The following is an 18,167-nucleotide window of genomic DNA, read 5'->3' as shown; positions in this document are numbered from 1 at the left end:
GTCCCCATACTGAACAAATCATATCGCACCTGATCATGATCGCCTATCCTGAACAAGGTAAACATGCATGCTACCAGTGAAATAGGTCTGACGATAGAATTACATTCTGTCCTATCAATTTGTCAATCTGTCTGTTCGTCCGATCTGCTTGCACATAACTTTGTATATATTACCAGGTATGTGTAATTAGTTTGAATTTACATCTTAATGTAATACTGTAAAGTTTATACATTATTATTTTATTATACTTCATTAGTGGGCATGCAGCAGTGTCCCTAGAAAACCATATTGATTTTTTCAAGTGTAATGTTCAAGAAAGCATTGCGTTTTAGCTTTGTACATTGTACATGTAGCTGTATATGGGTAAAGCATTATTGAGAGAGATCGTAAGCAGAGCCAATTTGATTTTTCTGACTAATTGAAGATAGTGTCAGGGAGTAATTAGTAGTCTTATAAGATTCACTAGAGCACTTCACCTCAGGGTATGGAAAGACATTCCACCAGGAGGTTTTACCAAGAGCTGCATGCTCACAAGTAAAACCTTTCCAGTTGCTATAGCAACATGCGTGTAAAGGGTAGAAAAGCATAATGTTGGCTTTATTTCGTCCCTTTCGGAGGACACACCAGGTATAGGAGGTATGTTTGTTATACATGTATCAGTTCTCAAAGCCAATGCCCCCATGCATGGGCATTATTGCATTGTATTGCCCAATATACAATGTATGTGTCTGTATGTTTTTAATTTGTATGTACTTATTTAATATTAAAGTACCACATTGCATAGATTGATACAGTCTCTGTCTGTATTTAAGTATACATGTACATACTGTCTTGAGAAAGGTGGAATTTTCTCCGAAAAGTTGACAATAGTTTTGTCTTCACTGTGAGAGGTCACTGCGCCTTATATCTAGCAATGTGTCCAGTGGAGCCGGGATATTCCAGCTAACTTCTTTCCAATTATAGATGTGGCTGAAGTTTGAAACAGCTGGATTACTGAAACCGTTTTGTCTACACTAGATTATAGTGGAAAAATATGTCAAAACACACTGGTTTATACCTATACAATGTAGTAGGACAATCTATTTCAAACTCAGACAATCTCTCTCCTAAAACATTGGCTAGATAATGGGACAGTTTATATTTGTGCCTTGGAACAATGGCTAGATAATTATAATGGGACAAAATGTTCCTTTAAAAACTGAATTGATAGTGGTACAATTTTTAAAACTGACATGTCATTATAATGGTAGCTAAATTAACAATGCTCCACTGTGTACTAAATTCCTTACAGGTTCAATTTGAAGTTGTGCTAATCGTGTCTGCTAATAATCGCATCAATATTACAAAAACTTTATATTGTTTGATTGAGAAAGCCATCCAAACTTGACTTCTAATCAAAGCAATTATAATTAGGGTGATGTAGACTGTAGAATGACTTTTCATAATGGCTAATTGTTCTTAATGGATACAAATTGTTTAAAATTACCTTTTCTTTGTTTTGCAGTGTTATTAGGAATTCAAGGACAGACTTGATGAGGTTGTTACCGTGACATAAACTTTATGAAGCATTCCACCCATTGGATACTTCATATCCTGGAATGATGGATTATGGATGAAGAGTAAACAATAAAGTTTGAATTTAAATCTGTCATTCATCACAGGTTTGAAGCATCAGAACTCAAGATGTTGTGTCGAAGAAATGTTGAGCGATTGAAGATGATGTTTCATCGTTGGCCATCATACAGCTCACGACCATGGCCAAGGTCCATACGCAAAATTATGTCAATAGGGATATTTATAGTTATAGTTGTGGTAATTATTTTATCTTATCAACTAAAGATCATTGGTAATAGTCGTCGGAGAGTGAACCCACCTCAACCTTCCATTACTTGTCGATTTGATCATTTTCATAAATCATTAGTCAAACCGAAGAACCATAGCTCTCGTGATAGCAGACATATATCAAAGCGTGTGTTAGTACTAGTGGAATCCCCGTATACCAGTCTGGCAAAACATATCATTACTGTGTTAGAGGCAGCTAGGATTGAATATAAAATTGAAAACACTGGCAGGAACTTGCCAACATTGACACACTTTGATAAAAGTAAATTTGGTGTGATCATTTTAGAAAACTTGGAGGCATATGTCAATATGGACAACTGGAACAGACAGCTGATTGACAAATATTGTCGCGATTACAAAGTGGGCATGATAATCTTTGTTCATTCTGTGGATGAATATGGAATAGATAGAGAAAAAGTGCCTGGGTTTCCTTTAATATTGAGGTACAATATGGCTTTAAAAGACTACACACTGAATTTGTTTAGTGACATTTGGAGGATAACACGTCCTGGAGAGATTTGGGAGGGAACACTGCAGCAAGATGACTGGACAGTGTTTGACTTCAATCACTCCACATATGAACCTCTGGCTTATGCGAAAGCAGCTCCTCCACCCTTCCTGGACGCAGGATATGTGATGGACAATCGGACACTGGTCAGCGTGTTGCAGGACCGCGGCACATTCGATGGTATACAGAAGGTGTTCTTTGGTAACGGTCTGAAGTTCTGGTTGCACATCCCCGTCCTGCTGGATGTGCTTTCCTACCTGTCTCATGGCAAGCTCAGTCTTCCATTGGAGCGGCACATCCAGATTGATGTGGATGATATATTTGTCGGGATCACTGGCACTAGGATGACGCCGGTCGATGTGGAGGTAAGACAACCCTATTTTAGAACCAGGTCATGATCAAACATCACACACTTTGATCATCTCAATCTGTCAATTACATTTAAAATTGACTAATTATCACATATTTCTGTGATGTTTTGAGTTATTTTAGTAATCAAATACTAAATGTTTTCAGTACCCAAATATAGCTTCCAGATATTTTAGTTATCAAATACAGCTTGTGAGCTGTTTATTATCTATGCAGTATGCAGCCTTGTATTTCAAAGAGTACCTATTACTAATAAACAAACTTAAACATCAGTTCAATTCTACAAGTAGTGTAATTTAATGTTCATTTAAATCTCTAATGTTGCTGTAAGACTATACATTTTTGTGTGATCAAATTTCAGTGTTTGAGATAATTGAGACTTTGTACTTCTTTATCATGAGGAATACAATAATTTCTGTAGTAAAAATTGAACACAGTTCCCATTGAAAGATAATGAACACAGTACCCTTAGCAAGATAATGAACACAATACTCTTAGCAAGATAATGAACACAGTACCCTTAGCAAGATAATGAACACAATACCCTTAGCAAAATAATGAACACAGTACCCTTAGCAAGATAATGAACACAATACCCTTAGCAAGATAATGAACACAATATCCTTAGCAAGATAATGAACACAATACTCTTAGCAAGATAATGAACACAATACTCTTAGCAAGATCATGAACACAATACCCTTAGCAAGATAATGAACACAATACCCTTAGCAAAATAATGAACACAGTACCCTTAGCAAGATAATGAACACAGTACCCTTAGCAAGATAATGAACACAATATCCTTAGCAAGATAATGAACACAATGCTCTTAGCAAGATAATGAACACATTACTCTTAGCAAGATCATGAACACAATACCCTTAGCAAGATAATGAACACAGAACGCTTAGCAAGATAATGAACACAATACCCTTAGCAAAATAATGAACACAGTACCCTTAGCAAGATAATGAACACAATACCCTTAGCAAAATAATGAACACAGTACCCTTAGCAAGATAATGAACACAATACTCTTAGCAAGATAATGAACGCATTACTCTTAGCAAGATAATGAACACAATACCCTTAGCAAAATAATGAACACAGTACCCTTAGCAAGATAATGAACACAGTACCCTTAGCAAGATAATGAACACAATACCCTTAGCAAGATAATGAACACAGAACCCTTAGCAAGATAATGAACACAATACTCTTAGCAAGATCATGAACACAATACCCTTAGCAAGATAATGAACACAGAACCCTTAGCAAGATAATGAACACAGAACCCTTAGCAAGATAATGAACACAATACTCTTAGCAAGATAATGAACACAGAACCCTTTTCAGGATAATGAACACAGTACCCATGGCAAGATAATGAACACAATACCCTTAGCAAGATAATGAACACAATACCCTTAGCAAGATAATGAACACAATACCCTTAGCAAGACAATGAACACAATACCAATAGCAAGATAATGAACACAGAACCCTTAACAAGATAATAAACACAATACCAATTGCAAGATAATGAACACATTACCCATTGCAAGATAATGAACACAGAACCCTTTTCAAGATAATGAACACAGTACCCATGGCAAGATAATGAACACAATACCCTCAGCAAGATAATGAACACAATACCCTAAGCAAGATAATGAACACAAAACCCTTAGCAAGATAATGAACACAATACCCTTAGCAAGATAATGAACACTATACCCTTAGAAAGATAATCAACACAATACCCTTAGCAAGATAATGAAAACAGAACCTATTTAAAGATAATAAACACAATACTCATTGCAAGATAATGAACACAATACCCTTAGCAAGATAATGAACACAGAATCCTTAGCAAGATAATGAACACAGAATCCTTAGTAAGATAATGAACACAAAGACCATTGCAAGATAATGAACACAGTTCCCATTTCAAGATAATGAACACAATACTCATTGCAAGATAATGAACACAATACCCTTAGCAAGATAATGAAAACAGAACCTATTTAAAGATAATAAACACAATACTCATTGCAAGACAATGAACACAATACCCTTAGCAAGATAATGAACACAATGCAAATAGCAAGATAATGACCACGATACAAATAGCAAGATAATGAACACAATACAAATAGCAAGATAATGAACACAGTTCCCTTTATAAGATAATGAACACAGTACCCATGGCAAGATAATGAACACAATACCCTAAGCAAGATAATGAACACAATACCCTTAGCAAGATAATGAACACAATACCCTTAGCAAGATAATGAACACAATGCAAATAGCAAGATAATGACCACAATACAAATAGCAAGATAATGAACACAATACAAATAGCAAGATAATGAACACAGAACCCTCAACAAGATAATGAACACAGAACCCTTAGCAAGGTAATGAACACAGAACCCTTAACAAGATAATGAACACAGAACCCTTAGCAAGATAATGAACACAGAACCCTTAGCAAGATAATGAACAAAATGACCATCGCAAGATAATGAACACAGCCCTTAGCAAGATAATGAACACAATACCCTTAGCAAGATAATGAACACAATATCCTTAGCAAGAAAATGAAACAATACCCTTAGCAAGATAATGAACACAATACAAATAGCAAGATAATGAACACAATACAAATAGCAAGATAATGAACACAATACAAAAACAAGATAATGAACATAGTTCCCATTTCAAGATAATGAACACAATACAAAAACAAGATAATGAACACAGTTCCTATTTCAAGATAATGAACACAATACAAATAGCAAGATAATGAACACAATACAAATAGCAAGATAATGAACACAGTACCCATGACAAGATAGTGAACACAATACCCATAGCAAGATAATGAACACAATACCCATAGCAAGATAATGAACACAGTACCCATTGCAAGATTATGAACACAGTACCCATGGCAAGCTTTAATTTTATAAACAGTAGTGGAAGAATGGTACAGACTCGTAATCATGATTTGTAACTATCGTAGCTGCCTGTTAGCTAGTCAGTCCTTCAGTCAGTGAGTCACTTTTGTCCAGGGCACTCAAGCCACTCATATACACTCTCCACCTACAATTGCCAAATTTAAAAGTACCTCTTCTGATTGCAGATGTCACATACTAAATATTTGAGTCTGGTGTCTCACTATATATACAATGTATATACAGAGTTATGACCCTTTGTTCACTTCTCAAATCCTCTGTGTAAAATTTCATTATGTATGTACCCTAGGACTTCCGACATAGCAGATTGTGTTTTTAGGTCACCTGAGCTTTAGCTCAAGTGACCTATTGCTATCCGTTTTCGTCCGTCGTCGTCCGTCGTCCGTCGTCCGTCGTCCGTTAACATTTTACATTTCAAACTTAAAGTCAAGTTCTGCTGGGCCGATTGAACTGAAAGTTGGTAGGAATGATCGCCTCATGGTCCTGACAAAGTGTTGTTATTTTTCGGGTCGATCAGAAATCCAATATGGCCGCCACGGCCGCCATTTTGAAAACCTATTTCAAACTTAAAGTCAAGTTCTGCTGGACCGATTGAACTGAAAGTTGGTAGGAATGATCGCCTCATGGTCCTGACAAAGTGTTGTTATTTTTCGGGTCGATCAGAAATCCAATATGGCCGCCACGGCCGCCATTTTGAAAACCTATTTCAAACTTAAAGTCAAGTTCTGCTGGACCGATTGAACTGAAAGTTGGTAGGAATGATCGCCTCATGGTCCTGACAAAGTGTTGTTATTTTTCGGGTCAATCAGAAATACAATTTGGCTGCCATGGCCGCTATTTTGCTACTAAGTTCTAATAGGCCGATCTCACTTAAAATTGGTCTAGGAATGATCAGCTCATGGTCCTGACAAAGTTAAGTTAACATTATACTATTTTTTACTCAAATTGGTACATATTTCAACAACAAAAATAAATACTATAGACTCAGGTGACCGTTAAGGCCCATGGGCCTCTTGTTTGAAATAGGGTTTTGTGTGTATCTATGTGGATTATAACTTTTGCATTACTGATGCCCTTAAGGGTTGTGCCAATGGATTGTTCGCATTGCTTTGTCTAGTAATAATGGGGACATCAAAACTAAAATTGTTCTGCAGTACCCATTGATATATATTCTTCCATCCTTTATTATTCAACATATTATCTATTATTTTATATACAACATCATCCTCAATACTCGAGGGATTATATGCTCAGTTTTGCTCTCTGCAGCCCTAGAATATATGTCTGCAAAACTGAAGTCACACGGCTAGCTATTTAATTTGTCATAGGTAAAACACCTGTCCAATCACTAAGCTGATACATTTCCTTTGAAGATTAGAGAGGAGCGACAAGCCATTTCAAAGTCAATTAATTTTACCATTATGTGAACACGAGATTCGGATCACACTAGTCTTTTTGTCTCATCCACAAGGTGGCACACGGGCACACTGAGCCTTCGGTTTTGTCATAACATATTCCAGGGGTGCAGAGAGTGTAAATGAGGGGTAACCCCCTGGAGTATCGGGGATGACACAGCATTTGATGAAATTAATGGACTTTTGTGTCTATCTCAAGTTAACTTATTGGCAAATTGTGTTTTCTCTCTGTTGAGTTATTTGTGTTGATGGGTCATTCAGTTTTCACTAAAAAAACAAGATATGTCGTTCTCCGAATTCTTAGATGTTATTTCATGAGTAAAATATCTCAAGGGGATCTCCAGACTTGATTCATAAAATAAAATACATATTTTCAATAACTAAAATTGCACATTATGTAATTTGAATATGTACTATCACTGGTGATTAAAAAAGGAGTAAAATACTCAGAATTGAGCAAAATAAAAAGTTTAGGGGTAAAATAAAACATCAAGGAGTAAAATAACCTGGAAAGNTAACAGGGCTTTTTGACTCCCCAAAATAAGCTTAGCTTTGACTCTTGGCTTTAAAAGCATGTCTGTTGGACATATGTCCTGTTTTGACTCAAAATTTAAGGGGAAAAGTTTTTTGAAACAATAAATTGTAAAATGCAACGACTCAACTGAAAACCCTGAGTATGGTATAAGTTTTAAACCTTTTTTTTGCATTGAAATATTGGAGAAGAGGTTAGGCCTGACCTATCTGCTATCAGTTGTTAATCAGTAGTCATAATATAGCACTGTATCTATAAAAAGATCAAATTTATCAAAGAGCTGTTAGTTAAAATGGCCTGTTTTAATCAGGATACAGTAATACAACCCAAAATGGGAAGGTTGATAATAAAATTGTTGATTTATCAAGTTGTTTTCCCTGCATGAATCCCTGTAGCTGGATGTAATGTCGTATTCTGTTACAAATAGTTTATTTGGATGTGTGTAACTTAATTTATTTCAAGAATGTGCTGATATATTGTGTATTAGAAGCTGTTGTGAATATGCTGTTACAGTGGATGAAGGTTGTCCATGTGTCTGTATGTAGATAGGGGTTAACCAAACTCTAAACTCAGCTGCACTGAGAGGCTAACTGGCCCGATCTGGCATCAGCATGTAGTCGGCTGGAAATTAGCCAGCGGTGTGAGAGGTCTTCCTGTTGCCGGAATCTAATAACGTTTAAAATATTTAATGCTTTTGCAGTGAGAACGCCGATAATGCTTGGAAGAACCTGTACATATTCAAAAGAAAAGAAATTTTAGGGGTCACCAAAATTATAGCTCTTGTGTAGAAGAAAAATTACATTGTGTGGAGAGAATTAATGCTATTTGAAATAGTGTATCGATATGTGATGCATTAGTGAGCCTATATCTACATACAAGGCCGCAATCCTTCCCCTGTTGTAGAAACTACATTCAGGTCAGGTTGTAGCCAGTACTTTTCCCTCATCATATATAGATGACAATGACCTTAAAGATTGGCTAGTATCTGTACATGCCTTGATTTACTCAGTGAAAATGTTGAACTATTATCTCTATATCATGTTCAATACGTTTACAACAGGTTAGACCAGCTATGATATAGAATCTATCCTGAGAGACTCTCCATTTTGATAGAACCTGTTTCACGAGTCAGTCCTGTTAGATTAGTTGGCAAATTAACGGAAAAGTCAACAATTTTTTTATATTGACCAGAAGTAAAACTACAATGTTCTTGATGGCAAATTTCTATTATATTTTATAAGGTTTGGTAAAAATACCAGTAGCTACAGGTAATCAATGAATTACATCATGTAATTGTCTGGCATTATCAGATGAGGAAAAACTAGCGCATGCTCTCCTAAGTTTGCTGATAACGCTGTGAGGCTACCAATTTATATCGGTCAGTAATTGACTGAACTTGTACATTGTAATTCCTACAATTCAGGAATCAATATTAATTGTGTTGTTTAAGTTTTGTTGTAAAGTACAAGCAGTGACTAGTATGTGAGGTTCTAAAATCTATTTCTGAATCTTAAACAGGAAATTGAATAACAGGAAATTGAATATGGCTATCTCTTGTACCAACAAAATGAAGAGGAAACTTGAATAGGCTAATGCAAGTAACCGTCATTATGATGGTTCATTCACGAAATTGTAAGGGGAAATCTTTATAGCTGTTATAATGATTAGAATGTATTATATTGAGTGGCTCGGAGTACAATCTAAAGCTTCCTGACATGGATAGCCTATCTGGTCAAATACTACCAGGCTTGGCCATTTCTATCAATAATTCAGAATATAAGGAATAAGTAAAACTATAGGGAAAACAAGTCATCAATAAGGAAAACCAGTTTGGTGAGGAGGGGGTGGTGGTTGTTGTAATCTGTGAATCTGAAGTGAGTGGTCCAAAACTACTGTACTTTACCAATAAACATTATTTGATGAACCTTTGTAGATGTTAAGTGTCTCGTACCATATAGACAGGTCTATAAACCCAATGTTAAGGCTGCAGTAAGGGTATAGGGGTAAAAAGCCTGCAATGCTTGTCTGGGCTTGTAGATCGGATCATTACTTCATCATTTTCTGCTGAAGCCTGGTAGATTTCTGTATTAGGATTTATGAGGTTGCGATATACAGGTCTAGAAATGTGCATCCAAGGTCAAAGTTACATGAAACGCCATAGATATGCAGTGTGTTATATTACTGTCAATGTCACAAGGGCTATCTGTTGGTGTTCAAGCTTTTTTAACACTCTCTCACATAAATATAAGGTCTAAGATGTTTGGAGGTACTTTTTGTGAGTGGGCAAATATCAACATGTGGGAAAACTATTCAGATATCTGAACATTGTAAAATAAACTTAAATTACTTACTCATAAACATTTCTGCCTGACAGCATTACCTGTTATTAAAGCCAGAAACGTTTGGTACAGCCACATCTTGATAATTCCAATGCCACTGCTTTATACTCGCATATAATTTATCTTATTATCTGGAAAGTTAGTTTGGACCTGCATATCACCGCCATATCTTTTGACACGAGGGAACACTTACAACGACATTTTCACATAAAATATTTCAAATTTTGCTGAAATTAGTGTATTAATAGATTTCCTGTCCAAACGAATAGATCATGTAAAATTGTCTGAAACAATACATCTTTTGTATGTTATTGTTTTGAATCCCGGATATATGTATACAACAAAGTCATTTTATGTCTGACTTTTGACACTAGGGATTGCGATCAACAAAGTCATTTTATGTCTGACTTTTGACACTAGGGATTGCGATTAACAAAGTTATTTTATGTCTGACTTTTGGCTTTAGACACTGTAAGCATTGTTGAAAGATGTCTTATGATTATAATTAAGACACTAGATTGTGACGAAGTCATTTCATGGCTTACTTTTGATGTAGAAACTGTAAGCTGAGTCGGAACAGATTCTCTTTTCTTTCTTGATATTAAAGGAACTTGAAGCTGCTTAGACAGCCCGACCAATTTATCAATCCTGTTATAGTTTAGCTATTGATAGGGAAAGTTTAGATGTCGACAGAGCATAATCAGAGTACCTACAATCTTCTTAAAAAATAGACAACTACATGTGCATGAGAGTCTTCAATCTAGATTTAATGCCCTGTCATTAAATAAAGGGTGCTTTAATTCAGACTATAAATTAAAACAATTACATTGTGCTCAAACGTGGGCTGGTGCTTATGTGTTTAATGTATTGGTGTAAATAGTTTTTAATCATCGGTATGGGAATGTGAACGAGTACAAGCTGAATTAGTTTACATGCAAGATTGATAGCAATTGTGTTATGCCTAGACATCTTTCATTGGGAAAATAAAAATACTGTTGTGGATAAGTCTCTACATTCATTAGAAATAGAAGTTTTAATGAAAATAAACTGAAGAGCATTCCTTGGGAAGGCATGTATACATGAACATACAAAGATGATTATTGGGATCTGATCATGAACAGTTTTGCGTTTCAAAACAACCACGGGTACCTGTAAAGAACTAGCGATGAGAAATGTATGTCTGTGTAATAACCTCACCTAGTAAAAGTACAGAATGGTACCATGTAATGATGACAAATTGGAAGGGTGATAAGTACAAATACTGAATGTAAAAAAGGCACCATTCTGTCTCTTTATATACACTTATTAATTAGTCAACAAGACAGGCCTACAGTTTTAAACTTGGGTCTCTCTAATTAGATAATATAGATTTGTGTGACCCTGGTGCGAAGGCGATATGAAAGTTTGTTTACCTGAAGCAGTCATATTTCCCTAGGGTGAAACCAGAATAGTATACATCTGACTTCTGATGATAAACAAATCTTCATATCTCCCTTCCATCAAGGTCATAAATTGTTTATTTTACAGGATAAAAATGAAAACACAGAGAAATTAATGATAACTCAATGTCAGGTTTTAATGAGAAATCAACAAGTACACTGTAGATTTCGGACAGTCGGTCATCTGCTATTGTTGTTTATTTAGTAAAGGGTGATAATTTGAGAGAGGTAATTTCCCAAGGGGACACACACTTTTCAGGGGCAATGTTTTGTCTTTCCAAGTATGTATTACTATAGAAAGTACATGTATATGTATATGTCGTTTATCTACCTATGGAATTAAATTTACACCTTTGTTAACCGAATTATATAAGTGCAATACACACAATGTTTTTAAAGAAGTGTGAGGATTATTTGTCACTTTCCCAGTGGTGCTTGATACTGGTGATATGTTACTTTCTCTGTTAATTTTTTTGTATTTATATCTCAATGGAAGTATAACTATCTAAGTGGTTATGTGTTACTATCTCAGTCAGTGGTATCTTGTTTTATCTCAGTGGTATCTTGTTACTATCTCAGTAGTAGTGTTACAATTTCAGTGGTACCTTGTTACTTTCTCTGTGGAAGTGTGTTACAATCTTGTTACTATCTCAGTAGTATCTTGTTACTATCTCAGTTGTATCTCGTTACTATCTCAGTGATATCTTGTTACTATCTCAGTCATATCTTGTTACTATCTCAGCGATATCTTCGGTATCTTGTTACTATCTCAGTGGTATCTTGTTACTATCTCTGTTGTATATTGCTACTATCTCAGTGATATCTTCGGTATCTTGTTACTATCTCAGTGGTATCTTGTTACTATCTCAGTGGTATCTTGTTACTATCTCAGTTGTATCTTGTTACTATCTCTGTTGTATCTTGTTACTATGTCAGTGATATCTTGTTACTATCTCAGTTGTATATTGCTACTATTTCAGTTGTATCTTGTTACTATTTCAGTTGTATCTTGTTACTATCTCAGTTGTATATTGCTACTATCTCAGTTGTATCTTGTTAATTTCTCAGTGGTATCTTGTTAATATCTCAGTGGTATCTTGTTACTATATCAGTGGTATCTTGTTACTATATCAGTGGTATCTTGTTACTATCTCTGGTATCTTTTTACTATCTCATTTGTATCTTGTTACTATCACAGTGGTATATTGTTTATATCTCAGTGGTATCTTGTTACTGTCTCAGTGGTATCTTGTTACTATCTCTGGTATCTTTTTACTCTCTCATTTGGATCTTGTTACCATCACAGTGGTATCTTGTTTATCTCTCAGTGGTATCTTGTTTCTATCTCAGTGGTCTCAGTGGTGATATATTATTTTCTCAGCTGAAATGTTTTAGATACAGTACATCAGTTTTATGTTAATATCTCAGTCATATCTTGTTACTATCTCAGTGGTATCTTGTTTATATCTCAGTGGTATCTTGTTTCTATCTCAGTGGTCTCAGTGGTGATGTATTATTTTCTCAGCTGAAATGTTTTAGATACAGTACATCAGTTTTATGTTAATATCTCAGTGGTATCTTGTTACTATCTCAGTGATATCTTGTTTCTATCTCAGTGGTCTCAGTGGTGATGTATTATTTTCTCAGCTGAAATGTTTTAGATACAGTACATCAGTTTTATGTTAATATCTCAGTCATATCTTGTTACTATCTCAGTGGTATCTTGTTACTATCTCAGTGGTATCTTGTTACTATTTCAGTGGTGATGATCGATGTGTATCTCTATGTTGAGTGTTAATTATGATGTGCATCTTCAGGGTTAATCAAATTTCATTTATTTTTTTATAGTATTTTGTATTTAGTAGAAAGACCTCTTTCATAAACCATTCATCCAAAAGGCGTGTTCTGTTCTGTCCTTTTAATTTGTATATTTCTACAATGAAACAGTTATTACCTAAGTGAGAAAAAAAACGAATGTCAAAGTTACTAAATGAAAAATGTTAAAGCCCAATTTTACCTGCAGGTGTTAGAATAACTTGGCTCCAACACATTTATATACCTATCATCTGGTATATGTCATGCCTGTTATTAGAGGTTATGTTACACCGCCAGTGAGCATACCGACGTAAGAGGACTTGGTTGCCTTATAAGCCTTCCTGTACAACTTTCCCTGGATGTACCAGCTATATAACATCTTCAGTGGGAAATATATCCTCCTCTCTTAACCCTCAATACACATATCCTTACATATCAATACATATCTCCTCTTCTCTTAACCCTCAATACACATATCCTTACACCTCAATAAATATATCCTCCTCTCTTAACCCTCAATACACCTTTATATCCTTACTTCTGAACAAATCCATTATCCTTCTCTCTTAACCCTCAATACACATATCCTTCCATCTCAATACATATATCCTTCTCTCTTAACCCTCAATACACATATCCTTACAGCTCAATACATATATCCTCCTCTCTTAACCCTCAATACAAATATCCTTACATCTCAATAAATAGATCCTCCTCTCTTAACCCTCAATACACATATCCTTCCATCTCAATACATATATCCTTCTCTCTTAACCCTCAATACACATATCCTTACACCTCAATAAATATATCCTCCTCTCTTAACCCTCAACACACATATCCTTACATCTCAATAAATATATCCTCTTCTCTTAACCCTCAATACACATATCCTTACACCTCAATAAATATATCCTCCTCTCTTAACCCTCAATACACATATCCTTCCATCTCAATAAATATATCCTCCTCTCTTAACCCTCAACACACATATCCTTACATCTCAATAAATATATCCTCTTCTCTTAACCCTCAATACACATATCCTTACAACTCAATAAATATATCCTCCTCTCTTAACCCTCAATACATATAGCCTTACATCTCAATACATATATCCTCCTCTCTTAACCCTCAATACACAAAGCCTTACATCTCAACAAATATATCCTCCTCTCTTACCCCTCAATACATATATCCTTACATCTCAATACATATATCCTCCTCTCTTAACCCCCAATACACATATCCTTACATCTCAATAAATATATCCTTCTCTCTTAACCCTCAATACACATATCCTTCCATCTCAATACATATATCCTCCTCTCTTAACCCCCAATACACATATCCTTACATCTCAATAAATAGATCCTCCTCTCTTAACCCTCAATACACATATCCTTCCATCTCAATACATATATCCTCCTCTCTTAACCCTCAATACATATATCCTTACATCTCAATACATATATCCTCCTCTCTTAACCCCCAATACACATATCCTTACATCTCAATAAATATATACTCCTCTCTTAACCCTCAATACACATATCCTTACAACTCAATAAATATATCCTCCGCTCTTAACCCTCAATACACATATCCTTACATCGCAACAAATATATCCTCCTCTCTTAACCCTCAATACATATATCCTTACATCTCAATACATATATCCTCCTCTCTTAACCCTCAATACAAATATCCTTACATCTCAATAAATAGATCCTCCTCTCTTAACCCTCAATACACATATCCTTACATATCAATACATATCTCCTCTTCTCTTAACCCTCAATACACATATCCTTACAACTCAATAAATATATCCTCCTCTCTTAACCCTCAACACACATATCCTTACATCTCAATAAATATATCCTCCTTTCTTAACCCTCAATACACATATCCTTACCACTCAATAAATATATCCTCTTCTCTTAACCCTCAATACACATATCCTTACAGCTCAATACATATATCCTCCTCTCTTAACCCTCAATAAACATATCCTTACATCTCAATAAATATATCCTCCACGCTTACCCCTCAATACACATATCCTTACATCTCAATAAATATATACTCCTCTCTTAACCCTCAATACACATATCCTTACAGCTCAATACATATATCCTCCTCTCTTAACCCTCAATACACCTTTATATCCTTACTTCTGAACAAATCCATTATCCTTCTCTCTTAACCCTCAATACACATATCCTTACAACTCAATAAATATATCCTCCGCTCTTAACCCTCAATACACATATCCTTACATATCAATACATATCTCCTCTTCTCTTAACCCTCAATACACATATCCTTACATCTCAATAAATATATCCTCCTCTCTTAACCCTCAATACACCTTTATATCCTTACTTCTGAACAAATCCATTGATACAGTGCATTTGAGAACATTGCTGATATTTTCACAGGCTGTGGTGCAAGCTCAAGAAAGACTTCAGCAGCAGGTTCAAGGGTTCAAGTTCAACTTGGGGTTCTCTGGATGGTTCTACCAGCATGGCAACTCACAGGAAAATGAAGGCGACAGTAAAATATTAGGTTTGTATAATACACAGATATATTTGAAATATATATTATGTTTGTAAAACTCAAAGTAAAATGTCAAAAATGTATTAGCTTTGTATGTTAAGTAAAATAACAGGCTTGTGTAATATATTAGTAGTGTATACACATGTGCAAAAATGTATGAAATAAGGTTTGTATGTTAAAATAAAACCTCAATATGATTTTCCATCTTGGTCATGATGAGACTAAAACACTTTACTGATTTCATGGTTTGCCTCAGAGTCTGGCATCACTGTTTGGGCTTAGTGTTTCATTTATAACCTGGGCAATTGAGACATCTGCCTTTAACTATATATACTTTTGCTCAGCATGAAGAGATGAACATAGTCATGCTACAATGATTGGTTCAGATGTCCAGCCGCACTTAACCCCTGGGCCATAACATAGAGACAATTGAGATCTCCACCTTTTTAACAGATACGTATACTTCTGTGGTTGGAAGAGACAACTGATACATACTACCAAGATCGGGTACAGGGTCCAGCCACTTCCCTTGAGACTTGTGTGACAAGTATACTCATCGTACCAGTTGGATTTGTCCAGGAGTCTGGCCATTGGAAACTTGGTCCCTGGGTCAAAGCATGTTAATGAATTAGATCCCCACCCTACAACCATTGATAGACATGAAGAGACAGGCATACAGATGCTACCATGTTTGTCCTGGGGTTCGGCTGGCCACTTTGGACCATTAGTGTCTTCAAGTCATTATAAACTTTTAAATAGTTAAGATCCCAAACTTATAACCATATCACTGTCTGCAAGGCATGAAAAGATGAACACAATGATGTTACCAGGACAAGTTCATGTATCATATGGAAATCCAATGTTTGAGATTCCTTCCCTGTATATATATACAAGTCAGATCTCAACCCAAAGTGCTATTTATAAGCGTCAATGGTGTTTGGGACCTGGGAATCGACTGTAAAAGGTTGAAGCTTTCCTTGGGGCTGATGTTCACATAGTAATAGAGACAGGTAAGTGATACAGGGCCTAAAGTCCTCTTGTGTCACATGCTCTTTTATAAGTCTCCATTAATATATCACCAAAATCCTATATAATGCCAACATTGGGCTGGAAAAGTACTGGCAGTATAACAATTCAAGGTTTTACTGAATATAAGTTTAGTGTTTACAATCTGATATAAAAAGTTTATCAAGAGAGAGTAAACAGCAAAACATGATTTTGTGTGTCTATTAACACCGACAACTAACAAACTTTATATAATTGAGGAAGTAAGAGTTTTAAGCAATCAAATTATTGGTTCACATCCTGTTTTTACCGTCATCTGCACACATCACTGTTCTTCATATTTTGTTAAAAGAAAATCATCAAAATACCTGTCTTACAAAGAAAAGATTTAAGAAGTGTCTGCTTATTTTTTTATGATATATAAACGTTTAGCAATGGATGTTTGTCTACATTTCTAAGCAGCCAGCTCTTTGATGTAGCATTAAACTAAATCTACAAAATCTGGTGTTCGAATAAAGGCAGTTAATGGAGCAAGGATCAGGAATGTTTTAGAGATTTTCTGCTGCTATTTATGTTTTACTTGCGCACCATTAAAAATTTACATTGACACTGAGAAGTCAAACACCCTTACAAATCTACAATTATATTGGTGTAGGGAACACCAACATCATTACAAATCTACAATTATATGATATTGGTGTAAGGACACTCACACCATTACAAATCTACACTTACATTGGTGTAGGGAACACCAATTGCAACACCATTACAAATCTCCACTTACGTTGTATATTGGTGTAGGGAACGCCAACACCCTTACAAATCTTCTCTTACATTGGTGTAAAGACACTCACACCATTACAAATCTACAATTATATGATATTGGTGTAAGGACACTCACACCATTATAAATCTACACTTACATTGGTGTAAAGACACTCACACCATTATAAATCTACACTTACATTGGTGTAAAGACACTCACACCATTATAAATCTACACTTACATTGGTGTAAAGACACTCACACCATTATAAATCTACACTTACATTGGTGTAGGGAACACCAACACCCTTACAAATCTACACTTACATTGGTGTAAAGACACTCACACCATTACAAATCTACACTTATATTGGTGTAGGGAACACCAACACCCTTACAAATCTACAATTATATTGGTGTAGGGAACACCAACATCATTACAAATCTACACTTATATTGGTGTAAGGACACTTACACCATTACAAATCTACACTTACGTTGTATATTGGTGTAGGGAACAGCAACACCATTACAAATCTACACTTATATTGGTGTAGGGAACACCAACACCCTTACAAATCTACACTTA

At 35.4% G+C, this 18,167-nt stretch overlaps 1 protein-coding gene across 3 annotated transcripts in view; it reads left to right on the top strand.

Moving 5' to 3' along the window:
• The window catches only part of LOC110448531 (bifunctional heparan sulfate N-deacetylase/N-sulfotransferase-like), a 50,601-nt gene that overhangs the window by 14,034 nt on the left and 18,400 nt on the right, over positions 1 to 18,167 (top strand). For all 3 annotated transcript variants that reach the window (XM_021494812.1, XM_021494813.1, XM_021494814.1), the window contains exons 2-3: positions 1,505 to 2,715; positions 15,691 to 15,817. In XM_021494812.1, the coding sequence (XP_021350487.1) occupies positions 1,684 to 2,715; positions 15,691 to 15,817 (1,159 nt within the window). In that variant the 5' untranslated portion in view covers positions 1,505 to 1,683. The remainder of the gene's footprint in view (positions 1 to 1,504; positions 2,716 to 15,690; positions 15,818 to 18,167) is intronic.

The sequence above is a fragment of the Mizuhopecten yessoensis genome, unplaced genomic scaffold (genome assembly GCF_002113885.1).
Source record: "Mizuhopecten yessoensis strain PY_sf001 unplaced genomic scaffold, ASM211388v2 scaffold4119, whole genome shotgun sequence".
NCBI classification, from domain to species: Eukaryota; Metazoa; Mollusca; class Bivalvia; order Pectinida; family Pectinidae; genus Mizuhopecten; species Mizuhopecten yessoensis.
The sequence above is the reverse complement of the archived record's forward strand: the minus strand, read 5'-3'. Positions and strand labels throughout refer to the sequence as shown.